The sequence below is a fragment of the Mercenaria mercenaria genome, chromosome 17, assembly GCF_021730395.1.
Source record: "Mercenaria mercenaria strain notata chromosome 17, MADL_Memer_1, whole genome shotgun sequence".
Taxonomy (NCBI): Eukaryota; Metazoa; Mollusca; class Bivalvia; order Venerida; family Veneridae; genus Mercenaria; species Mercenaria mercenaria.
In genome coordinates this window covers 3557939-3584742 of record NC_069377.1, presented here as the reverse complement: position 1 = coordinate 3584742, position 26804 = coordinate 3557939, and the positions used below count along the sequence as shown (strand labels likewise).

Here is a 26804-nt window from a genome sequence, read left to right as displayed (position 1 = left end):
CACAAGATTGCATATGCAGACTGTATGTACATAGTACGTCAACAAGAAACAAAGTCCCATAACTCTGCAATTTTTGTTGTTGAAAGAACCTAACATGCCCCATGCACAACTACTGTTGTTACTGATCACTTGTGTGAAGTTTCATTAAATTGTGTCAAGGGGATAAGGAGAGATGGTGCGCATAAGATTGTGTCTATGTATATAGTATAGTAACAAAAAAACAAAGTCCCGTAACTCTGCAAAAAATGTTTCTGAAAGAACCTAACATGCCCCATGCACAACTACTGTTGTTACTGATCACTTGTGTGAAGTTTCATTAAATTGTGTCAAGGGGATAAGGAGAGATGGCGCGCACAAGATTGTGTCTATGTATATAGTATTGTAACAAAAAACAAAGTCCCGTATCTCTGCTATTTTTTTTTCTGAAAGAACCTAACATGCCCCATGCACAACTACTGTTGTTACTGATCACTTGTGTGAAGTTTCATTAAATTGTGTCAAGGGGATGAGGAGAGATGGAGCGCACAAGATTGTGTCTACGGACAGACAACCTGAAACCAGTATACCCCCCCCCCCCCCTTACAACTTTGTTGTCGGGGGGTACAATTATCAAAAATAAACACTTGTTTTATCATTTCAACATTGTTAACATTTACAAAATACTAAGAATATAATCAAAGACCTGAATGGCCTGAGTCGGCTAATGATTGATGTACTGACAGTATAGTCTACCAAGTTCAGTTTGTTTTTAGTTTTTTTTCTTAAAATTTCATAACACAGCTCGATATTTACCCAAAATATTATATCCGGATACGATTACACTTTTCTCCAGTTTGAACAATATATTTTACAAATTGTGATGATACGAAGACATTAAGCAGCAATTGGCAATTGGTATCTGACATTGAAGTTTACGGTTAAATTACCTCTTATTTAAATCTTTTCATAAAAAAGTTGTTTCGTTTCGTGAAAGAGTTGAGTAAACATAGACGATCTACTTTCGATTTCAAAAACTACAAGAAAATACAATTAAATGTTTCACCGATTTGTTTATTTCTCGAAAAATAAGAATTAAAATCATTTTTAATATCAGTAGTAACTAAACAAACCAGTAAGAGCTTCTTCTTCCGATAATTTATCCGTTTACTGACTGCAAAATTCAACCCACGCAAAGTTTATAGAAATCATACGATGCGTGTTTACGTTCAATGTGGGAGAATTAGGCTGATCGGCTATGTTACCTAACGCATCCAGACGATTCAGATTTTGTTTTTAAAAAAGCATTGTGTGCGTTTCTGTAATTTTATATAAGTTTTTATACGCTTAGAAATTATTAGACATGCGTATTTGCATTATTTCTATACGTAATTTACGCTAATACGCATCTTATCTGGAGCCCTGTGGAACTATTTTTTGTCTTTCGCTGGATGTTACCTAAGCTTTGTAAGCCTGTGCAATTCTTAAAATGCACATTTATGCTTAATGAGTTACATTCGAGTATTGCACAATTACAAGTCATAAATATGACAGATTACATCGTATATTGGTCATAGCAAAGAGAATTGACACAACTTAACTTCATTCATGCAGTGAACTGTTTGAAGTTTGAGAAATCTAATGGAACTACATCCCTTCACTGTGTTATTTGGTCCATTTAGAGAATCGTTGGATAGCAAGGACTCGTCAAAAGGCTTTCAGCCTTTAGCCGACTCAAAAATGAAAAAGATTTTTAAAAAAAAAGTACATGAAATATAGTGAATTTTGTCATAAAATTATAAAGCATACAAGAATCTGACTGACTCAAGACTTCACTACATCATGTTACATATACATGTAGTAATGTACATGTATGAATCTATTTCAACAGAATAGTCTTACTAGATTTCATATATAAATTGAACACTCTTTAATCATGTTGATTTCTTAACATTTGCTCTAGAACAATTTGAACAAGAGCTGTCCGTAACACAGCAGAAACTTTAACAAAAAAAATTCTAAGTCAAAAATGGGCATAACTCCATCAAAACTCAACTCAGAGTTATAGGGATTGTTTCTCCGGATGTAGACTTTGATAGTAAATAAATATTTTAAGTTTCAAGTCAACAGCTTTGATAGTAACAGAGATACTGACTTAATCAAAAACTTTAACCAAAAATTAAAAAAGTTAAAAAAGGGCATAACTCTGTCAAAATTCAAACCAGAGTTATGGGAATTGTTTCTCCTGGTGAAGACTTTGATAGTAAATAATCATTTTAAGTTTCAAGTCAATATCTTTGATAGTCACAGAGATATTTGACTTTATCAAAAACTTTAACCAACGGCGATGCCGACACCGACGCTGGGGTGAGTGCAATAGCTCACTTTTTCCTCAAAAAGTCGAGCTAAAAATGAAAAAAAAAATACAAAATGTAATCCTGATGCTTTCTGAACTTCAATTTCATGGCCTGGATAATCCTTGTTCCTACTGGCTGAAAGTGAGATGTTGTGATCTGAGACAAAAACTGCACTTTGACGTTGCTCAGTTTCATGCGCGTGTGTGAGGGTGCATAATGTCAACAAAAAGTAAAATGTTCCTCCCTTGAGAGATCACCTTTTTAAGTTTCTGAAGAGTCAACTTCATAAATTGTGCTAGTCATCCATGCCTTTTTTGTAATAATAATGGACTGGCAGTGAGTTTATTTTGATTTTTTTTTAAACATCTTGATTCTCTTGATTAGGCTATAAATAATTGTGCAGCACTGCCAATTTATCACTTATTTAATCAACTATTTGTGTTGTTTTTGCACTATAATGCACATGTTGACAGAAAGTGTTAAAGATGTAACTGCCTCACTAACTAGTTTTATACAATTGCGGATCAATAATTTGATTCTTGCGGAAATCTCACAAGTACCTGAAGTAGGTGGAGCTTAAATTATGCCATCAGCATGTAAATTCAACTCATTTTGATACCATGCAAATTGTCAACAGTCTGCATTGCCATCATTAGCAGATGCAGATAAATAAAAAACTTGTGCTACTTTAACCTTTAGCCTTTTCGACCAATCCAGACCATGATCAGCAAGCACACCAGGACTGTTTGCTATTCAGTCTATTAATTTTCAGTGAACACGCCTTTGATAAACAAGTGATACTACCCAAATTGAATGTTGGACCAGTTCATTAGAAATTCAGCAGGGTATAGATTAATATGGCTCCATTATGGGCCAACAATTTTCTGTCAGGTATTTATACATGCATTTGCAGATTATAAAACTTGCATGCAATTGATTTTTTTAACTTTTAGGAAGTGTCAAGTCATCCGATAATCAAACGCCTTGCCTACGTCCTAGCTGTCAGGTAACCAGACGGCTAGCATTATCCTCTGAGGCTTTTCTAGCTGTCTAGAAATCTATTTCTTAATGAATAAGTAATGATTTAATATAACTTTACATGTTATTTACTTAAGATATTAATACTTATCTGCAAACAAAATTTTGTGTGAATACATACCAAAGTATATTTTTAATTGTCTCAAATAAATTACAGTACAGTAACAAACAAAAAAGTCCCATAACTCTGCAGAATATTTATCTAGAAAAAGAATGTAACATGCACCATGCACAACTAGGGTTGGTACTGATCACTTGTTTGAAGTTTCAACTTGTGTGCAAGGGTTCGGAAGATTAGGCATGCACAAGATTGCATATGCAGACTGTATGTACACAGTATGTTAACAAAAAACAAAGTCCCATAACTCTGCAGAACATTTATCTAGTAAAAGAACGTAACATGCACCATGCACAACAATGGTTGGTACTGATCACTTTTGTGAAGTTTCATTAACTTGTGTGCAAGGGTTCGGAAGATTAGGTGCGCACAAGATCGCCTATGCAGACTGTATGTACATAGTATGGTAACAAACAAGAGGACCATGATGGTCCTGAATCGCTCACCTCTTCCCACATGACCCAGTTTTAAGTATGACATCGTTTTTTTTTCTATTTTTAGACCTACTGACCTAGTTTTTGACAGCACATGACCCAGTTTCGAACTTGACCTAGATATCATCAAGATGAACATTCAGACCAACTTTCATACAGATCCCATGAAAAATATGGCCTTTAGAGAGGTCACAAGGTTTTTCTATTATTTGACCTACTGACCTAGTTTTTGATGGCACGTGACCGAGTTTCGAACTTGACCTAGATATCATCAAGGTGAACGTTCTGACCAATTTTCATGAAGATCTTTTGAAATATATGGCCTCTAGAGAGGTCACAAGGTTTTTCTATTTTTAGACCTACTGACCTAGTTTTTGAAGGCACGTGACCCAGTTTCGAACTTGACCTAGATATCATCAAGATGAACATTCTGACCAACTTTCATAAAGATCCCATGAAAAATGTGACCTCTAGAGTGGTCACAAGGTTTTTCTATTTTTAGACCTACTGACCTAGTTTTTGACCGCACGTAACCCAGTTTCGAACTTGACCTAGATATCATCAAGATGAACATTCTGACCAACTTTCATGAAGATCCCATGAAAAATGTGACCTCTAGAGTGGTCACAAGGTTTTTCTATTTTTAGACCTACTGACCTAGTTTTTGAAGGCACGTGACCCAGTTTCGAACTTGACCTAGATATCATCAAGATGAACATTCTGACCAACTTTCATGAAGATCCCATGAAAAATGTGACCTCTAGAGTGATCACAAGGTTTTTCTATTTTTAGACCCACTGACCTAGTTTTTGAAGGCACGTGACCCAGTTTCGAACTTGACCTAGATATCATCAAGATGAACATTCTGACCAACTTTCATAAAGATCCCATGAAAAATGTGACCTCTAGAGCGGTCACAAGGTTTTTCTATTTTTAGACCTACTGACCTAGTTTTTGACTGCACGTGACCCAGTTTCGAACTTGACCTAGATATCATCAAGATGAACATTCTGACCAACTTTCATGAAGATCCCATGAAAAATGTGACCTCTAGAGCGGTAACAAGGTTTTTCTATTTTTAGACCTACTGACCTAGTTTTTGACCGCACGTGACCCAGTTTCGAACTTGACCTAGATATCATCAAGATAAACATTCTGACCAACTTTCATAAAGATCCCATGAAAAATGTGACCTCTAGAGTGGTCACAAGGTTTTTCTATTTTTAGACCTACTGACCTAGTTTTTGACTGCACGTGACCCAGTTTCGAATTTGACCTAGATATCATCAAGATGAACATTCTGACCAACTTTCATGAAGATCCCATGAAAAATGTGACCTCTAGAGTGGTCACAAGGTTTTTCTATTTTTAGACCTACTGACCTAGTTTTTGACCGCACGTGACCCAGTTTCGAACTTGATCTAGATATCATCAAGATGAACATTCTGACCAACTTTCATGAAGATCCCATGAAAAATGTGACCTCTAGAGTGGTCACAAGGTTTTTCTATTTTTAGACCTACTGACCTAGTTTTTGACCGCACGTGACCCAGTTTCGAACTTGACCTAGATATTATCAAGATAAACATTCTGACCAACTTTCATGAAGATCCCATGAAAAATGTGACCTCTAGAGTGGTCACAAGGTTTTTCTATTTTTAGACCTACTGACCTAGTTTTTGACCGCACGTGACCCAGTTTCGAACTTGACCTCTATATCATCAAGATGAACATTCTGACCAACTTTCATGAAGATCCCATGAAAAATGTGACCTCTAGAGTGGTCACAAGGTTTTTCTATTTTTAGACCTACTGACCTAGTTTTTGACAGCACGTGACCCAGTTTCGAACTTGACCTAGATATCATCAAGATGAACATTCTGACCAACTTTCATGAAGATCCCATGAAAAATGTGACCTCTAGAGTGGTCACAAGGTTTTTCTATTTTTAGACCTACTGACCTAGTTTTTGACCGCACATGACCCAGTTTCGAACTTGACCTAGATATCATCAAGATGAACATTCTGACCAATTTTCATAAAGATCCCATGAAAAATGTGACCTCTAGAGTGGTCACAAGCAAAAAGTTTACGGACGGACGGACGCACGGACGGACGGACGGACGACGGACGACGGACACTGCGCGATCACAAAAGCTCACCTTGTCACTTTGTGACAGGTGAGCTAAAAACAAAGTCCCGTAACTCTGAAATATTTTTCTGAAAGAACCTAACATGCCCCATGCACAACTACTGTTGTTACTGATCACTTGTGTGAAGTTTCGTTAAATTGTGTCAAGGGGATGAGGAGAGTTGGTGCGCACAAGACTGTGTCTATGTAAACAGTATAGTAACAAAAAACAAAGTCCAGTAACTCTGCAGAATTTTTTTCTGAAAGAACCTAACATGTCCCATGCACAACTACTGTTGTTACTGATCACTTTTGTGAAGTTTCATTAAACTGTGTAAAGGTGATGAGGAGAGTTGGTGTGCACAAGATTCTGTCTACAGACAGACAGACAGACGGACGGACAAACAGACGGACAACCTGAAACCAGTACACCCCCCTTTACAACTGTGTTGTCGTGGGTACAACAAACTTGAGAGAGAACTATACAAGAAAACTAAAGACCAAGTTTGTTGGATCTATCAAGTTTTTCATGGGAAGAAGTTGTTTAACTTTTTTTCTAGGTTTATTTCTAGCAGCCGCAAAAGAAACCAATCGGTTCTATTTGAACAAATTTGAGAGAGCTCCATAACAGGTTGCTAATGAAAAAAGGTAATTAGATCCATCCAGTGGTTCAAGAGGAGAAGGTTTTCCTATTTTCAATTTCAGAGGAGATAATGTTCACTGACAAGTAGAAATGTAGATGCAGAATGATGGACACAAGAAGACAGATGCCATACTGGTAACATTTTATTTCAGGTGGAAATTTTATCTCGGTGTTTAACATAGCTATATTATTCATTTGTAGAATGGTTAGCTGCTGTTGTGGGTAAGTAAATTTTTTTTATCTGCCTGATAGATCTCTGGTCCCAGGGCCTGCTCTGCCATTAGTCATTGTAGCCAATGGCTAATAAAATGCCACTTTGGCTTCAAATTTTTCAAATATACTAATAGCTCACCCTGAACAAAGTTCAAGTGAGCTTAACATAAAAGTCAGACTTATGTTACTTGCTATGTGTGATCATCTCATGACAACATAGACCTGTGTGGAGTTTAAAAGCATTCAGCCTTGTACTAGTAGTTTCAAAGAAACAGTCTTTAATCAAAACTACGGCTTAGTAGTTTCAAAGAAACCATCTTTATTAATCAAAACTTCCAGGATAAGAAAGGGCAAAATTCTGGCAAAAAAATCTAGTGTTATGTAACTTGTCCTGTGAGTGCATCATATGATGTCAAGCACATGTGTTTGAAAGCATTTAGCCTAGTAGTTTTTGAGAAACCTGCTTACATGCAAAACATTTGTGACACGGACATGGGCATGGGTGCTGAGAAAAATGTCACAACAAAAGCTTTACAACAGAAAAATTTCAAGCTTTCCAGTAAGAACAAATATACCACCTACCATTCAAAGCTATATTTGCTAGGCCTTGAAACATTCCTATACCAACCCCAAGTCTGATATTCAAAATACGGGATTTGTCAACCTCCTGGGAAAACAACCTTTAAAAGAAATAGAAATATATTTAATAAGTCTGTTTGATATTGGTGAAATGCCATTTTTTCAACAGCATATCAGTAGCAGTATTGTGAAGACTGACTAGTTCTCCATAACTATCAAACAACTTTACCCTTGTTGAAAATACAATTAAAATTAGAACAATTGCCTTATCCAAGGTTCAAACTTATGTTCTCCTAAGCTCATATTAATACATGTATAATGTATATTATATAACATATTTATCAAAATTCTGTATCAATAGCTCAACACATTGTCTTTACACAAAACTGAATTTCACAAAAGATTTTATCAGTCATTTCATTTACAATGAGTCATTCTTCATCATTCACTTGTAAGATATTGTGAGTGTCAAAAGAGACAACATTCTGACTTGCAACTGTTGTGGAATAACTTAACCTTTAGTCTGCTGCCAGCAAGTGATTCTGCCTTTGCGACCAGTGCAGACCAAGATCAACCTGCATGGTCTGCACTGTTCGCTATTCAGTTGGTAAATTTTCAATAAACACCCCTTCAAATAATAAATGGTACTGCCCAAATTAAATGATGGGTCTGTCCATTTTAAGAATTTAGCAAGTTTAAGTATCTCTGAATGTTAATGATATTTACTCATGTTCTTTTCCCTCCATGGCAAATGCACGAACTGTTCTCACATTGCCCAAAGCCTCATCTGCCACTGCTGTAGATTTAGATACCTGAAAACAAAGAGAAACATTTTTCATTTCTCTTAACATAACATAAACAATGTGACAGTCATATCATGTATGATGCCGCGCCAATACAATTACATGGTTACAATAATTATTTGTAAAACCAATGAAAACCTATAAAAAGAAAAGAAATTTTGTTTGTTTCACAGGTAAAATCAAATTATCTTTCACTTGCAAGCACCAGATTTTACATTTTCACATGTCAGTGACATATACACTCATGCCACTCAGGAGAGTTTTGCATATGGTGTTCACTTGGTGTAAGGTACTTTTTTTTTATCTAAAACTGGAACAGATAAATATTCTGTATGCACCAACCTGAGCTTGTGCTGACTTTGACAATGATCTAAGGCCGGAACCCATAACGGTTCCTATTCCAATGATAACTGGTATAACCACACACATGATGCCTGTCAGTTTTGGAGAAATAATCCATAATGCTCCAATACAACCAACTGTCTGAAATATAGCATCTTAATTTGTATATGGAGAACATAGTTTTACTTAAACAGCAAATATTAGTTAATCACCATTAGACATAGTCAGGTTTGAATCCAGTCATTTGCAGATACAGGTAAGTTTGAAGTTTGAATACAGTCAAGGGCAGACAAGACAGATTTGGATCCAGTGATCAAGGACAGACTCAGTTTAGTTTGAAGTTTGAATCCAGTCATGGGCAGACAAAGACAAATCTGAATCCAGTCAAGGACAGCCTCACCTTAATTTGAAGTTTGAATCCAGTCATGGGCAGACAAAGACAGATTTGCATCCTGTCAAGGACAGACCCAGCTTAGTTTGAAGTTTGAATCCAGTCATGGGCAGACAAAGATGGATTTGAATCCAGTCATCAAGGACAGCCTCAGCTTAGTTTGAAGTTTGAATCCAGTCATGGGCAGACAAAGATAGATTTGAATCCAGTCAAGGCCAGACTCAGCTTAGTTTGAAGTTTAAATCCAGTCATGGGCAGACAAAGATAGACTTGCATCCTGTCAAGGCCAGACTCAGCTTAGTTTGAAGTTTAAATCCAGTCATGGGCAGACAAAGATAGATTTGAATCAAGTCAAGGCCAGACTCAGCTTAGTTTGAAGTTTAAATCCAGTCATGGGCAGACAAAGACAGTTTTGAATCCAGTCAAGGACAGACTCAGCTTAATTTGAAGTTTGAATCCAGTCAAGGGCAGACAAAGACAGATTTGAATCCAGTCAAGGACAGACTCAGCTTAGTTTGAAGTTTGAATTCAGTCATGGGCAGGCAAAGACAGATTTGAATCTATTCAAGGACAGACTTAGATTAGTTTGAAGTTTGAATCCAGTCATGGGCAGACAAAGACAGATTTGAATTCAGTCAAGCACAGACTCAGCTTAGTTTGAAGTTTGAATCCAGTCATGGGCAGACAAAGACAGATTTGTATTGGATCATGGCCAGATGTCAGACTGCATTCTCTACAATTCAAAAAGAAAGTATGAGTACTAATCAGAAGCCAAGAACAGCAACAATACAGCATTATAAACCTTAACCCTGCTAAATTTCTAGTAAAACTGAATTGACTCCATGGTCTCACAAGTTCAGAAAATATAACAACACTGCGTTCAAGTATGGGAAGACTTTTTACATACGCCACACAATACTGGGAACTTATTCTATATTGAAAATCAACTATCTAAATTTTGTAAAATGATGGACAGTCAATAAAATTTCCAAACATTTTATCACACGCATTAACTATGCATTTGAAATTTTTTTAATTTTATAAAAGCAAGGTTGTGTATTTATTTTTGTACTTGATGTGTAACTGTATGGAAAAGATTTCAATTTTTATTTCAATAAGTGTCTGAAGCACGAAAAGATCCAATTTTCACACATTTGAGCCATATATATTCAATTTATGCTTGTAAAACCTACCTTTTAAGTTTTAAATATGTAGCTTTACCAATAACGAGCAGCTCAAGTAAAACTAGAAAATGCTTTTGTAAAAAAGCGCATGTCTCCCCCAATGCAAATACCTATAGGCAAGAAGTCAATAGGGGTCAGGAGCAAAAGTCAAAGAGACACTGATGGTTGGCTGCAATAGGGATCATCTACTTGGCATGTCCAGTCATCCCGCTAAATTTCAACACTCTTGGCCTAGTGGTTCTCAAGTCACTGTTCAGGCTCCTGTGACCTTGACCTTTGATCAAGTGACCTCAAAATAAATAGGGGTCATCTACTCTGCATGTCCAATCATCCTATTAAGTTTCAACATTGTAGGTCAAGTGGTTCTCAAGTTATTTCCAAAAAATGATTTTACATGAACAGGCCACTGTGACCTTGACCTTTAATAGACTGACCCCAAAATCAATAGGGGTCATCTACTCTGCATGTTCAATCATCCTATGAAGTTTCAACATTCTGTGTCAAGTGGTTCTCAAGTTATTGATCGGAACTGGTTATCAATGTTCACGCCCCTGTGACCTTGACCTTTCACAGAGTGACCCCAAAAACAATATGGGTCATTTACTCTGCATGAACAATCATCCTATGAAGTTTCAACATTCTGGGTCAAGAGGTTCTCAAGTTATTGATTGGAAATGGTTTTCCATGTTCAGGCCCCTTTGGCCTTGACCTTTAACAGAGTGACCCTAAAATCGTTAGGGGTCATCTACTCTGCATGACCAATCATCCTATGAAGTTTCATCATTCTGGGTCAAGTGGTTCTCAAGTTACTGACCGGAAATGGTTTTCAATGTTCAGGCCCCTGTGACCTTGACCTTTCACAGAGTGACCCCAAAATCGTTAGAGGTCATCTACTCTGCATGACCAATCATCCTATTAAGTTTCAACATTCTGGGTCAAGTGGTTCTCAAGTTACTGACCAGAAATGGTTTTCAATATTCAGGCCCCTGTGACCTTGACCTTTAATGGAGTGACCCCAAAATCGATAGGGGTCATCTACTTTGCATGTACAATCATCCTATCAAGTTTCAACATTCTGGGTCAAGTGGTTCTCTAGTTATTGATCGGAAATGGTTTTCCATGTTTAGGCCCCTGTGACCTTGACCTTTGATGGAGTGACCCCAAAATCAATAGGGGTCATCTACTCTTCATGACCAATCATCCTATGAAGTTTCAACATTCTGGGTCAAGTGGTTCTCTAGTTATTGATCGGAAATGGTTTTCAATGTTCAGGCTCCTGTGACCTTGACCTTTGACGGAGTGACCCCAAAATCAATAGGGGTCATCTACTCTTCATGACCAATCACCCTATGAAGTTTCAACATTCTGGGTCAAGTGGTTCTCTAGTTATTGATCGGAAATGGTTTTCAATTTTCAGGCCCCTGTGACCTTGACCTTTGACGGAGTGACCCCAAAAACGATAGGGGTCGTCTACTCCAGCAACCCTTCAACCCCATGAAGTTTGAAGGTTCTAGGTCAAATGGTTCTCCAGTTATTGCTTGGAAATGAAGTGTGACGTACGGATGGACGGACAGGGCAAAAACAATATGTCTCCTGGGGGAGACATAATCAGACACTTTGTTATTATTTCTTACTGAAATCCTAACCTTTCTAATGTTAAAATCTCTATGCATTTCAGGTAATGTACCTACCTGAGTTACTGCTCTTAATCCCTGAGATATACAAAGTTTAAATGATGACTTGAAGTCTTGAATATCAGATGTCAACCTGTATAAAATAAAATCTTTGCTATTTTCAAATATTTGTAACTTTTGTTTTCCTTTGCATATCAATAAATATTTGAGCCACGCCATGTGAAAACCAACATAGTGGGTTTGCGACCAGCATGGATCCAGACCAGCCTGCGCATCCACGCAGTCTGGTCAGGATCCATGCTGTTTGCTTTCAAAGCCTATTGCAATTAGAGAAACTGTTAGCGAACAGCATGGATCCTGACCAGACTGCGCGGATGCGCAGTCTGGTCTTGATCCATGCTGGTCACAAACCCACTATGTTGGTTTTCTCATGGTGCGGCTCATTTCATATTTTATTAAATTAAAATTATCAATAAAGAGTGTGTCAAATCTTCATTGAAATACATCAACAAGAGATCACAGAGTGATCTTGGCGCCCACCAATGTGCCATTTTTGAGTGTTCCAAATTTCAAGACTAACTGACTAGCTCAAGGTCAAATTTCATTTCCATACACAACACTGTGCATGTGGTCCAAATTCGAAAGCTGTAGCTTGAGAAATGTGAAAGTAGGTCACTAGGTCAATGTCAAGGTCAAAGTTTGTTTCGGTATACAATCCTTTGCATGTGGTCTAAATTTGAAGCCTGTAGCTACAGAAATGTGAAAGTAGGTCACTAGGTCAATCTTAAGGTCAAAGTTCATTTCGGTACACAAAACTATGCAAGTGGTCCAAATCTGAAGGCTGTAGCTTGAGAAATGTAAAAGTAGGTCACTAGGTCAAAATCAAGATCAAATTCTATTTCGGAATCCAAAACTATACATGTGATCTAAATTTGAAGCCTGTACCTTCAAAAATGTGAAAATAGGTCACTAAGTCAATGTAAAGGTCAAAGTTCATTTCGGTACACAAAACTATGCATGTGGTCCAAATTTGAAGGCTATAGCTTGAGAAATGTAAAAGTAGGTCACTAGGTCAAAATCAAGGTCAAATTTTATATCAGAATACAAAACTATGCATGTGGTCCAAATTTGAAGCCTGTACCTTAAAAATGTGAAAGTAGGTCACTAGGTCAATGTAAAGGTCAAAGTTCATTTCGGTACACAAAACTATGCATGAGGTCCAAATTTGAAGGCTGTAGCTTGAGAAATGTAAAAGTAGGTCACTAGGTCAAAATCAAGGTCAAATTTTATTTTGGAATACAAAACTATGCATGTGGTCAAAATTTGAAGCCTGTAGCTTCAAAAATGTGAAAGTAGGTCACTAGGTCAATGTGAAGGTCAAAGTTTTTTCGGTACATAAAACTATGCATGTGGTCCAAATTTGAAGGCTGTAGCTTGAGAAATGTGAAAGTAGGTCACTAGGTCAAAATCAATGTCAAATTTCATTTTGAAACACGGAACTATGCATATGGTCCAAATTTGACGCCTGTACCTTCAAAAATGTGAAAGTAGATCACTAGGTCAAAATCAAGGTCAAAGTTTTTTCCAGTGCACAAAACTATGCATGTGGTCCAAATTTGAAGGCTGTAGCTACAGAAATGTGAAAGTAGGTCACTAGGTCAAAATCAAGGTCAACTCATGTCAAGGTTCATCTTGCCACTCAAAAATATACATGTGATCCAAATTTGAAGGCTGTAGCTACAGAAATGTGAAAGTAGGTCACTAGGTCAAAATCAAGGTCAACTCATGTCAAGGTTCATCTTGCCACTCAAAAATATACATGTGGTCCAAATTTGAATGTTGTACTTATTGACAAGAACATTTTAAAAGCTTTTCCCTATATAAGTCTATATGAACCATGTGACCACCGGGGCGGGGCAATTTTTGACCCTAGGGGGATAATTTGAACATTGGTAGAGAACCACTAGATGATGCTACATTACAAGTATCAAAGCCCTAGGCTTTGTGGTTTGGACAAGAAGATTTTCAAAGTTTTTCCTTATATAAGTCTATGTAAACCATATGACCCCCAGGGCGGGGCCATATTTGACCCTAGGGGTATAATTTGAACAATCTTAGTTGAAGACCACTAGATGATGTCACATACAAAATATCAAAGCCCTAGGCCCTGTGGTTTTGGACAAGAGGTTATTCAAAGTTTTTCCCTATATAAGTCTATATAAACCATGTGACCCCCAGGGCGGGGCCATATTTGACCCTAGAGAAATAATTTGAATCATCTTTGTAGAGGACCACTAGATGATGCTTCAAACCAAATATCAAAGCCCTAGGCTCTGTGGTTTTGGACAAGAAGGTTTTCACAGCTTTTCCCTATATAAATCTATGTAAAATATAGAAATAAACAAAGAGCCATAACTCACTTATAAATTGTTGAACCAGTCTGATTTTCAGGGGGACACAACTAGGGTACCAATACATCATTCTGACAAAGTTTGGTCAAAATCCCCCCAGTAGTTTCTGAGGAGATGCGATAACGAGAAATTGTTAACGGACGGACGGACGGAATGACAGACAGACGGACCACGGACATAGAGTGATTTTAATAGCCCACCATCTGATGATGGTGGGCTAAAAATTGACAGAGATAAATATTTGAGATAATGGCATAAAACCAAGTGTGGAGTTAGAAAGGTTGTTTAAAAGTATAAACTCTAATTTGCCTGAGTTTTTAGTCTTACCATCATTATCTATAGTTGTAGATAGACTTTCAAACTTTTAATGGTGGAGGAAAACCCTTGATGATGAACACCTTGGCAGAACCTGCAAACTTCTGGAAGCCGTATAGAGTTATTCTTCATCACATGACTGGGACACAAATACACAACGGTGAAAGGCAAGTTGTCAGTGACCTTAATCACTTGACCATAGAGGTGTCATCGTAAAAAGAAGATACTGTGAAATCATTTAATTTTGTGGACATGAAATTTTGTGGTTTTGGTCAAACAGCAACTTCATGGGGATATTAATTCATGGATTTCAACTTTTGAACATAAAATGAATGGGAATTTTACTTGTTTGTTGGGATTACATTTCGCTGATTGACTCAACCACGAAATCCACCAAAATTAGTCCCCCACGAATATTAATGATTTCACAGTATTACATAATATGAAACAAACATCTCCACAAACTTACCTATCAACTAATTCCCCTGTTTTGTGTTTATCAAAGAACTGTATGTCCTGCCTTAGTAACGAGTCAAACAGTTTGATGCGAAGTCTGGCAGCAAGATTTTCACCCACATTCGAGAGAAGTGAAATGTACGACACTGTCAGTGCCCCCTGAAATTCAAATTAAATTAGTTTTGTATGAGAAACACTGAATAATAAAGCGAGAACCTATTTTCTGTAAATTAGATACATGTAATTTGATAGCACAAGTAACATTTAAGGTCAGTCACGTTCACTGAACCAAATATAGGACACAATCTAGGCAAATTAACGGAAGTCCAAATTAAAAGAGCATAGAAGAAAACTATCTACAAGTCTGTATGAGAAATTTCAGCCTTTTTTTCTCCATTCCTCTCCTGTAGCTTTTTAAATGCAGGGAAACAATTCTACAAAATTTAATGGATACCTGCATAAGGTAGGTTCCCACAAGTCTGAAAGCTGGTTTCTTTATTTCTGCCATGAAATCACCTGAAGAATCCTTCGCAAATTTTGACACAACATTTACAACATCTCCAACCATCAACGGCAGCTTTATATTGACTAATGCTGTCGCAAGGGCACACTGAAAGTACAATATGTTTGATAAAAGAGTTTTGTCAAAATTTTAGCTATGTTTCTTGACTTTGAAATATCATTTCATGTTGAAAAAAAAATACAAAGCCAAGGTCAAACACAATTTTATTGATGGGAGATTCCGGCTGCCTCTCAGCCCTTGGCATTATTTGGGAAAATTGATAATTAGCCTACCATAAAGAGTTTAGAACTTATAAGAAACCTTCATTTTCATCCAACTGGATGACTTCCTGATTTTCTATCCATGCAGGCTGATCATGATCTGCACTGTTTTCTATTCAATCAGTAAATTTTTAGTGAACATCGCTTCAAATAATAAGTGGTATTGCACACACTGAGAAATTAAGCAGGGTAAATCTTAAATACATACTATAATTGCTAATGATAGAGACAGGACATCCAGCCATAGCAAATCAAAGAACTGTTTCCAGTCAAATGGCACATCTGTTTTATTTGTGGATTCTTCTGTATCAATTAATCTTGAATTTTTCTGCCTATTAGCTTTACATTCTAGTGTCAACCTAGCTCCTCTGAGAAGAACATATCCTATAGAGACGCTGGAAAATATGACTAAGTTTTCAGCATAACGAAGTCCATTTGTATGTTGCTGTGATGACTGACAATTTGTTCTCAGTCTTGACTGAATGAAAATTCTTCTCCCTTTCAGCCATGTATGGATCTTTTCCTTCCATAATTTAACATCTGACACTGCATCCCTGAAAAGACAAAAGCGTTACAGCTATGAAAATAGTTCTACCAAGTACTGTAAATGAGTACAAGAGCAGTACATAAGCACTGCAAACTATTTCTTGATCTAAAAAACCCTGCCACATTTCTATAATGAACTTGTCCATCTTCCAATTTGGACAGAACCATTAACTGTTAAAAGGGGTGCTTACCAAAAAGATACTGACTGAATGGCGTACAGTGCAGATCATGATCAGACTGCACGGATGCACTGCTCATGATCTACACTGGTCGAAAAGGCAGACTAAATCGTGTCCAGCATGATAAGGGTTAAGAATGATGCATTCAGTTACACAGTACATCTTAACTTTTTTTAAGACAATAAATTCAGTTATTATCAAAATACTGTGAAATCATATAATTTCTTTGGTGTAAACATTTCCTGCTTTAAAAATTTTGTGGATTTAAATATAAATGATACAATAAACTGGAAATTTATCTTTTTACCGGGACCAATTTTTATGGACTGATGCAAACATGAAAATTAGTCCTGCACAAAAAATTCACAATAAACTACACTGCCATTTCTTGCTATGTTACATGAACTGACATCCAATATTCTTTATTCTTTGATTGGCATTGCTTATCACTTGACTAAAATTGCTCATAACTTTACTGATATTGCTTATTGCTTCACTGATATTGCTTATCACTTGACTGATACTGCTTATCACTTCAATGATATTGCTATTATCATTACTTGACTGATATATATTGCTAATCACTTGACTAAAATTGCTAATCACTTTACTGATATTGCTCATCACTTGACTATTTCTAAATAATGACTGAAATTATCTGGAAAACGGGACTGCAAAAATATGTGAAAATTGAAAAACAGGCAATCAAAGCCAGCACTGCCTGTAAAATGACAATTTCTAACTTATTTTCTACAACCTGAGTTAATTTTTTCCAATGATGTCTGCTAGTTTATTGCAGTTTTTCATTGAAATTTGCTAAAATCAATCTCCGACCATGATTTCAAAATTCGATGTCTGCTAGTTTATTGCAGTTTTTCATTGAAATTTGCTAAAATCAATCTCCGACCATGATTTCAAAATTCTTGGAAATAACAGAAGATGTCCCGCTAATATTTCATTCTAAAGATTTTGCTACGAAACATTACTTTAAAATAGCGACTTTTGACACTACTTCGTGATTTCGCTCATAAAAGCATGTAAAACAGATTTATTCCTGCGAAAAATATTGCCATGAAATTGTTAACTGTTTACATGTAATACCAATTCAGTCTGTAAAAACCCGATTTTCATTTTTTTGACGATAACAGCTGAAACTCATCTTCGGATATCTTGTGTGGATTTCTTTTAATTCTCACGTACATATTTACTTCAGTCAATGATGACATATATCATCAGGTGTAAAGGCAGGGCTAAAATATTGTACCAATAGAATACGGCACACATATCGCTTGACTGACATCAAAAATCGAGAGGCACATAGCAACATCTGAATACACTATCAGACTAATTGGCATGTTAATTGGGTTGCTTTTATCACACGTCGCATTGGCAATAAAAGGATGGTGGGAATAGTAAGGGATGTCGAATATACAGCTCAAAGCCTGAAGGCATGCGATAATAGCCTGGCGAGAACCCTGATTACATGATACGTTAAGTTTGCTTGATGTGCTGAAAGTGATCATTGTGATGCAATGTTATGTTCAATGTACCAGTAAATAACATTTTCCATGACCTTAACCTTTGGGACACTTGACTTTAAACAAGTTACCAAGACCAACCCTTACGTGAAGTATGATGATAACAGGGACAGTAGTTTGGAAGATTCAGTGTCACTGAGAAACTTGTAATAAAACTTTTAACTTGAATGCAATGCAGACATCAGGGCAAGTAAAGTAGCTCTCCATATTCTTCAAAAAGTAAATTAAGCTAACAATAGGTCAAGATTCTATTTCTTAATAAACAATGTGATTTATATAATGTGATAAATTCAATTAGTGTCTTGTTGATCTAAATTAATGTCAATTTACGTGGAAAGTGACATCTCTAGAAAAACCTTTAGGGGAAATAATTATCATCCCTTTGGGAATGTAGACTGGATATTGTTGAAACGTCTTGGGCTGAATTGTCCTTTGGGGTTAAAATGTCTTGTGGTCGAAATGCCTTGCTTGGAAACATACGGAATTAGCTCTCTGCCATTGCTGTTACACAGAAAATGTACAACATCATCATAAAGACTGTCCTCTATATAACAAATACAGAGAGAAATAAAGACGTAGCCTGTACAAGTGAATTGCTGTCTATGAATTTGACTTGTACCTTCCGCTTGCACAGGCAATTCAAGAGAAAACCCTTGCAGAGAACAAAGTGAAATTCAAAACGAATATGAAGTGGCTATTTGTACGGTCCCATACGAACAGCCTCTCAGGCTATTCGTACTGCTCTACTGTAATACAAAACTGCCTTACAAGCCACCTGCAGGCTATTTCACTATTCATACGGGAGAGCCGTACGAAAAGCCCGACAGGCTATTCGTATACGAGACTGTACGAATATCCACTTCCAAACAAAAACTTTGACATGTACATACTGGCTACCAGGAGATCACCTGTAAAAAGCGCTTAGAGCCAACAAATGTTCATTAATGGATGTCTCTAAATTGATTTTTTGTACTTTTAGCATGTGTAAATGTTGAGTTCTGCTCAACCCGGGGCTAGAGGGCATGGAATGTAGCATGCATTTCCACTACCGTCCATGAACAGGCTCAATCAAACCGAGCCTACAACATTTTCGTTTTTGTCGTGTTGAGCGACCTGTGAAGTTTCCACTTTTTACTATTTTCATACCAAACCAATTTAGACAGAAATGTAGAAATTGCACAGAAAACACTCGCCTGATCGAAGGAGTTCGGACATGAAGACTGCATCTGACAGCGTATCCTGTCCTAGCAAAATTCAACAATGACATGGTTCAACTCATTTGCCGAACGTTGTCTGGGACGTTTTTTTCAATAGTTTAAATTCTCATATGGATATAAAAACATTAGTTAAGCATATATTCAACAAAAAACTTGTTAACCAAACTTGTCACTTTGTAAACATGCAACTTCCGCTTGCTGTCAGTCAGCTGTAAGAATTTTATATCTGTGATAAATAACAGAACTGTTTTAGGTTTAAACACACTAAATTTCTTAGGATCTTACATCTACATCTACATCTACATCTACATGATACTTCCAACAATCATTAACGATTATGACTGGAAGGCGCTTGTCTGGGCAGTGTTAAAAATGAGAAAACTCATTAGGTGCAAAGAATAAAAATTACTACAGGTGCTAAGTTAAAAAACATAGTGAAGGAAGTTACTGCAGATGTACAGTGGCCAGCCGCTCAGCAAATATGTTGAGGCTGGGGCTGGACTGTACATATTGGGGAAGGCCATTCCATAGTCTGATTGTACGGGGGAAGAAGGAATTCGTGTGGTATTGAGTACGGGACTGTGGAATTAGGTAGTTCAGGTTTCTGGTCGGAGTTAGATGGTTATGGTCGACGCATACATGATTTGTTTGGATTTTGTAAAAATAGATGAGAGAAGATTGTATGCGCCGTTGTTCTAAAGTTTGCCAGTTTAGGGTGTTAATCATCTGGGTTACACTGCTTGTATAGTTATAGTCGTTAAAGATAAACCGTGCAGCTGATCTTTGCACTTTTTCGACTTTGTATGAGAGGGACTTTTGCCAGGGGTGCCAGATGGATGAGCAATACTCGAGTTGTGGACGGACATAGGTGTTATAGGCTTTTCTTTGACCTTTTTGTTTGTTGTCTGAACATTTCTTTTGATGAATTTAAGAGAGTTGTTTGCTTTAGAGGAAATAGTATTAATATGTTCAGACCAGTTTAAGTCTTTAGTTAGTGTAACACCTAAGTATTTAGCGGTATCGGTAGATTTCAGTTCCTTGTCATGCAGGGTGTAAGGAAACATGACAGGGTTTCGTTTGCGAGTAATTCTCAGCACCTCACACTTGTCTGGATTGAATTCCATTGACCAGTCCTGTTCCCACTTTTCAAGGGCGTACAAATCTTTTTGTAGTGTTTGGGCATCAGATGAGGACTTGACTGTAAGGTATACTATGGTATCATCTGCAAACAGTCTTGCCTTACTTCTAATAGAATCTGGTAGGTCATTAATGTAAGCCAGAAAGAGACAGGGCCCTAGGACGGATCCCTGAGGGACACCGGACAGGACAGGCAGGGTGTCAGAAGTGCAGCCGTCTACAACTACTCTTTGGGTTCGACCCTTCAGAAATGACTTTATCCACTGTGATACCAGAGGGTGGACACCCAGCCCATTAAGTTTAAATATCAATTTATTGTGATCAACCTTGTCGAATGCTTTACTAAAATCCATTACTATTACATCTGTTTGTTACTCTTTTGACTCTCAAGGTTGTCGTAAATTCTTGTGTAAAGCTGATCAGTTGTGATTCACAGCTATGCTTAGATCTGAAGCCATGCTGGTACTGGCTTAAGAGGTCATTATTGTCAAAATGTGTCATGATGTTGGAGACTAGAATGTGTTCCAATAATTTGGAAGCTATGCAGGTGAGAGATATTGGCCTGTAGTTACTGGCCTTGGATTTCGGGCCTTTCTTATAAACAGGGGCGACAACTGCACTTCTCCAATCTGGCGGGACACAGCCAGTTTCCAGGGATGACCTAAATATAATTGTAAGGATGGGCGCTATCTCGTGGTGTAGCTCTTTTAGAACTCTTGGTGAGAGTTCATCTGGGCCAGAGGCTTTGTTTGGAGAGAGCCCCTGCAGGAGTTTATCAACACCCTCTTCTGTAACGGAGATCATGGGCATGTTGGGTGCTGAAGTGTTTGTAGTAACTTTTTTGCAGAGTTGCTTCAAACTGAGTGGTTGTGGTTTTGAGAAGACCGACTCAAATTGCCTATTTAGTATATTGGCCTTGGTGGCAGGGTCAGTATATGTTAGACCCTCATGCTTAAGAGGTGCTACACCACAATTTTCTGTTTTCTTATGTTTTATGAAGGAATAGAATTTCTTATTTTTACCTGGTTGTGAATCGTCCATGAATATGACTGATTCTAGGTAAGACCAGTATGAGTTCCTTAGCTGTTTTTGGATGCTATATTTAAGGGCTTTGAAGGTGTTACTTTACATGGGGATTGGTTGGATTTCCTCAATTTAGTGTACATTTTATCACGCTTGCGGATTTGCCTAAGGATCTTGGGAGTTAACCATGGGAGGTCGCAGCGTGTCTTAGTAGTTTTAGTTGGAATGTGTAGAGAACTAAGTCGATTTAGTTCATCTTTGAACAGATTCCAATCTGAGGCGGGGTCAGAGTGGTCAGAATCAGCGAATTTCTTTCCAAACTCTGATAGGTCCCTTTTGAAATCATCCCAATTTGCTTTGTTAAAGCATTTTATTGACCTTTTGGGCTGGAGGGGACGGCCTATCTTTATGTTGATTTCATGGAAAACAATGTCGTGGTCAGATTTACCTAGACAAGGGATTGTTTTAGTACATTGAACTAGGGAAGGGAAGTTAGTGAGGAACAGGTCCAGAATATTCTCATTTCTGGTTGGGATCTTGACCATTTGCTGTAGATTAAAGGAATTTATCCTGTCAATGAAGTCCTCATACATTTCCTTGAATCTGCATTTGGACTTGGGGGCCTCAGATGACCAATCTATATCAGGTAGATTGAAGTCACCGAGTAACCAAATTGTACTGTCTTGGGGTACTTTAGAAAGGGATGACCATAACTCTGTGAGGGAGTCCTCATCATTTCGTGGGGCTTATAGTATGTGCCAATGTATATATCCTTGGCCCCTTTGATAGTAATTTTCGCCCAGGACAGGTTGCAGTTGGTTTTCAGTTCAGGTTGTTCTTGAGTTGTTCTTAGGTTGGATAAGATAAGATAATCTTTATTTAAGATAAGATAAGATAATCTTTATTTAGCGTCGGTTATAACAAACATGTAAACATTAGCTAATACAAGCTATTTTCCAACATAACATGATTATCATATAACAATACAAACAAACAATTTAAAGGAATAAGAGATAAGAAATCTATTGCATTTATTCCGTGACGTAAAACATATTACAAACTGTTATTCATTTAAACCTTCAAAGGTCTGTATCTCTTTTATAATATTTAGAAAGTATAAAAACCTGTTCAGTTTTAGCTCGACTTTTCGATATTGCATTCGCCCCGGTGTCGGTGTCGCCGTTGGTTAAAGTTTTTGATAAAGTCAAATATCTCTGTTACTATCAGAACTATTGACATGAAACTTGAAACAGTTATTTACTATCAAAGTCTACAACAGGAGAAACAATCGCAATAACTCTGATTCGAATTTTGACAGAGTTATGCCCCTTTTTAACTTAAAAATTTTGGTTAAAGTTTAAAATTATAAAGTCAAACATCTCTGTTACTATCAAAGCTTTTGATTTGAAATTTAAAATAGTTATTAACTATCAAAGTCTACACCGGGAGAAACAGCTCCATAACTTTGGTTCAAATTTTGACAGAGTTATGTCCATTTATAACTTATAAATTTTTGGTTTAAGTTTTTGATAAAGTCAAATATCTCTGTTACTATCAAAGCTTGACTTAAAACTTAAAATAGTTATTAACTATCGAAGTCTACACCAGGAGAAACATCCCCCATAATTCCGATTGAAATTTGACAGAGTTATGCCCCTTTTAACTTAGATTTTTTTGTTGAAGATTTTTAATAAATTCAAATATCTCCTCTATTGCAAAAGCTTTTGACTTGAAACTTGAAATAGGTACTTACTATCAAAGTCTACACCAGGAGAAACAATCCTCACAACTCTGATTTGAACTTTGACATAGTTATGCCCCTTTTTAACTTTGACTTTTTATGTTAAAGTTTTTTTATAAAGTCAAATATCTCTGTTGCTATCAAAGCTATTGACTTAAAACTTAAAACAGTTATTTACTATTACAGTCTACACCAGGAGAAAAAAACCTATAACTCTGATTCGAATTTCGACAGAGTTATGCCCCTTTTTAACTGAAATTTTTTTATTGAAGTTTTTGATAAAGTCAAATATCTCTGTTACTATCAAAGCTTTTGACTTGAAACTTAAAATAGTTATTAACTATCAAAGTCTACGCCAGGACAAACAATCCACATAACTCTGATTTGAATTTTGAGTTATGCCCCTTTTAACTTATAATTTTAGGTTAAAGTTTTTTATGAATTCAAACATCTCCGCTGTTACTAAAGCTTTTGACTTGAAACTTAAAATAGGTACTTACTATCAAAATCTTTTTGGTCAAATATCTCTGTTACTGTCAAAGTTTTTTACTTCAAACTTAAATAAGTTATTTATTATCCAAATCTACACCAAGAGAAACAATCCCCATAACTCTGATTTGAATTTTGACAGAGTTATGCCCTTTTTTAACTTAGAATTGTTTGCTTAACGTTTTATAAAGGTTTTACTCTAATTCAGAGCCAAGCACTGAGAAAAGTCGAGCGTGCTGTCTTACGGACAGCTCCTGTTAAAGGCCTTTTAAATTTCTAAATAATTATATGAAGCAATATTGATCTTACATACTAATCATTCAAAATGTGATAGGTCACAAAAGGGAATTAAATGTCTAACTGATCATTTATCAATGTTTGCACAAGGTTAACAGAAATGGAAAACCCATATAGTAAGAGGTTACACTAACTTTAATCTCTAAAATGCAGTAAATATTATTTACTGTTTCTTTTTATCATGATATATACAGGTTATTATGACAGTTTATTTATATAATTGTTGTTGTAAGTGTAGGAAATCATATTTAACATACAGGCTCTCAGAAATAAGCAAATACACACTGGGAGTTTAAAAACGCCTCATTCATATATACCAGGGCATAAAAAAATGAGATATGTCTTAGACTAGCAGTGTGATTTTAATTTTGAAGAAAATGGTACATGAAAAATCCTCTCTTTGAAGACACACGAGAAACAGGCAGTATAGTTAAAATGAATAAACAAAATGTATTTGTTCTTTAATAGTCTCTGTTTTAATACGAATGAAGTGCCTTTGACTATATAATCATCTTTAGTATCTTACTTAGAATGTATACTCTAATTCATATTTCATGTAGATGATGAAATTTATTCTATTTTTATCCTATTCTGCATGACGGTATTAAGGCAAGACGTCCCCTAGTCAAAACACTCTCTAGTCAAACACACCCATTTTGGTCAAAACGTCCCCCACTTGGTTTAGAATCCCTAAAACACCCCATATTATGTGTTTATGTTTCTAATTCTTTTTTTTTAAATCTTTTGTATTAAGTACTATTAGAAAATGTATTACCCAAAATCAATTTTATCAATACATAAATTAATTTAATCAACGCCTTTAAACTATATATAGCTATGCATCAATTGAGCTGTACATATATTAAAACCAAGGAAGCCTCCCCAAAGACACACGAACAACTCTCGCATACCACACACAAAAATGAACACAAAAAGACAAAACAAACAAATACAGGAACACAGTGGGGCACCACCTTGGAACGGTCAGAGGCAAAACCACCACTGGGGAGTTTAAACCAGTTTATGGTGCACCTAATCTCACTCCTACCCCACAATGTTTTTCTTAGTACTAAATATGTAATCAGGGTAGTCGGATAATGGCGGAAAGAAAAATCTCCATTCTTTTTCCAGTTAAAGTGGCAATTTCATATTTTATGTAAGCCAGTTTCTGTTTTTATTTCATTGTGTACCTGTACTTGACATTACAAAATGTAGGAGACTTTTGCATTTATAGACATGTAAACAAACCTTATTACCCATGTGTCCATACCCACATTTTAGTTGTCAGTTTGGAATATATTCCACAGTGTCGACCTGTCAGACAAAAAAAAAAGATACATGGCCCCTACTTTTCTTGGTGTTTTTCTTTTGTCGTTTGGGAAGGCTGCTTTTTTAGAACATCACATTCCCAGTTTGTTATTTATCCTTGTTTTTTTATAGGTAATTTAAGAACATAAGTCTAGTTACAAGATTTTTTTTTTAGTCATGATTAACCCATCGCGATGCCCTCCGCTGAATCATTTCGATCTGGTGGATGTTTTGTTGGGTATAAGGGTTCCAAACACAGCTAGCATATTCCAGCTGTGGCCTGATTAGGGCTTTATAAGTTACTTCTCGAACTTTTGGGTTTTGGCATGGGATATTTCGCTTGATGAAGTTAAGTTTTCGGGTAGTTTTGAAGGTGACTAAATTGATGTGTTTATTCCAATTAACCCCAATGTACTTTGCATCAGGAACTGTTTCCAAGACTTGGCCATGGAGTGTGTACTTTGATTTAAAATGGTTTTTTGACCTTGTTATGTTCATAACTGTGCATTTTGAGGGGTTAAACTCCATGTCCCACTTACTTTCCCATAGCTGTAACCTATTTAAGTCTTGCTGGAGGATGTTTTCTTGGGCAGGACTATTTACAGTTAAATAGACAGCAGTGTCATCGGCGAATAAGTGAATCTGTGAAATCAGATTTTCAGGCAGGTCATTAATGTAGAGTAAGAATAGAAGGGGGCCTAGGACGGAGCCCTGTGGGACTCCGGACGTTACTGGAACTTCCTCTGATGTTTCACCATTCACAAGGACAGATTGGCGCCTGCCAATCAAGGAAGACTTGATCCATTGCAACTTGGTGCCCTGAACATCATATTGATGAAGTTTGTATAGAAGTGTCAGATGGTTAACCTTGTTAAATGCTTTAGAGAAGTCCAAAAGGATTAGGTCCGTCTGCTGGCCTTGAATTAAGTTTCGAGCTTCTACAAGTTCGTGTAACTGAGTTTCGCATGACCTTTTCTCTCTGAACCCATGCTGTAGGTCATAGAGGACATTGTTAACCTGGAAGTGCTTGGTAATGTTAAAGGCTATGATGTGTTCCAGTAACTTACAGAGGATACAAGTTAGGGAAATAGACCGGTAATTTGCAGGATTACTTTTGTCGCCCTTCTTAAACAGAGGAGTGACATTGGCCTTGGACCAGTCAGCTGGGATAGTGCCCGTGTCAAGGGACCTTTGAAAGAGCTTAGTGACTAGTGGTGAGATTTGTTCCATTATTTCATTGTTCACTAAGATTTTTAAGAAGGATCGGCTTAAGAGCATTGGGACCACATGCTTTATCTATTCTGAGGGACGAAAGGAGTTTCTGAACACCATTTATGCCTATAGTGACCTTTGGCATTAGGGGCCATGATATTTTGGCTGGTAATCAGTCAACTCATGTGTCCATACCCACATTTTAGCTGTCAGTTTGGAAGATATTCCATAGTGCCGACCTGTCAGAAAAAAAATTCTCTCATTGAAGATACATGACCCCTACTTTTCTTGGTGTTTTTCTTTTGTGTT

At 36.8% G+C, this 26804-nt stretch overlaps 1 protein-coding gene across 1 annotated transcript in view; it reads right to left on the bottom strand.

Moving 5' to 3' along the window:
* LOC123535630 (mitochondrial potassium channel ATP-binding subunit-like) overlaps positions 1 to 19487 on the bottom strand; it is a 51605-nt gene extending 32118 nt beyond the window's left edge. Inside the window, exons 1-8 of the mRNA XM_045318355.2 lie at positions 19265 to 19487; positions 16017 to 16362; positions 15480 to 15635; positions 15039 to 15184; positions 11901 to 11976; positions 8635 to 8775; positions 8216 to 8301; positions 7493 to 7590 (exon numbers count right to left, since the gene is read on the bottom strand). Coding sequence (XP_045174290.2) covers positions 7493 to 7590; positions 8216 to 8301; positions 8635 to 8775; positions 11901 to 11976; positions 15039 to 15184; positions 15480 to 15635; positions 16017 to 16362; positions 19265 to 19338 — 1123 coding nt within the window. The 5' untranslated portion in view covers positions 19339 to 19487. The remainder of the gene's footprint in view (positions 1 to 7492; positions 7591 to 8215; positions 8302 to 8634; positions 8776 to 11900; positions 11977 to 15038; positions 15185 to 15479; positions 15636 to 16016; positions 16363 to 19264) is intronic.
* Between the last annotated feature and the right edge of the window lie 7317 nt (positions 19488 to 26804).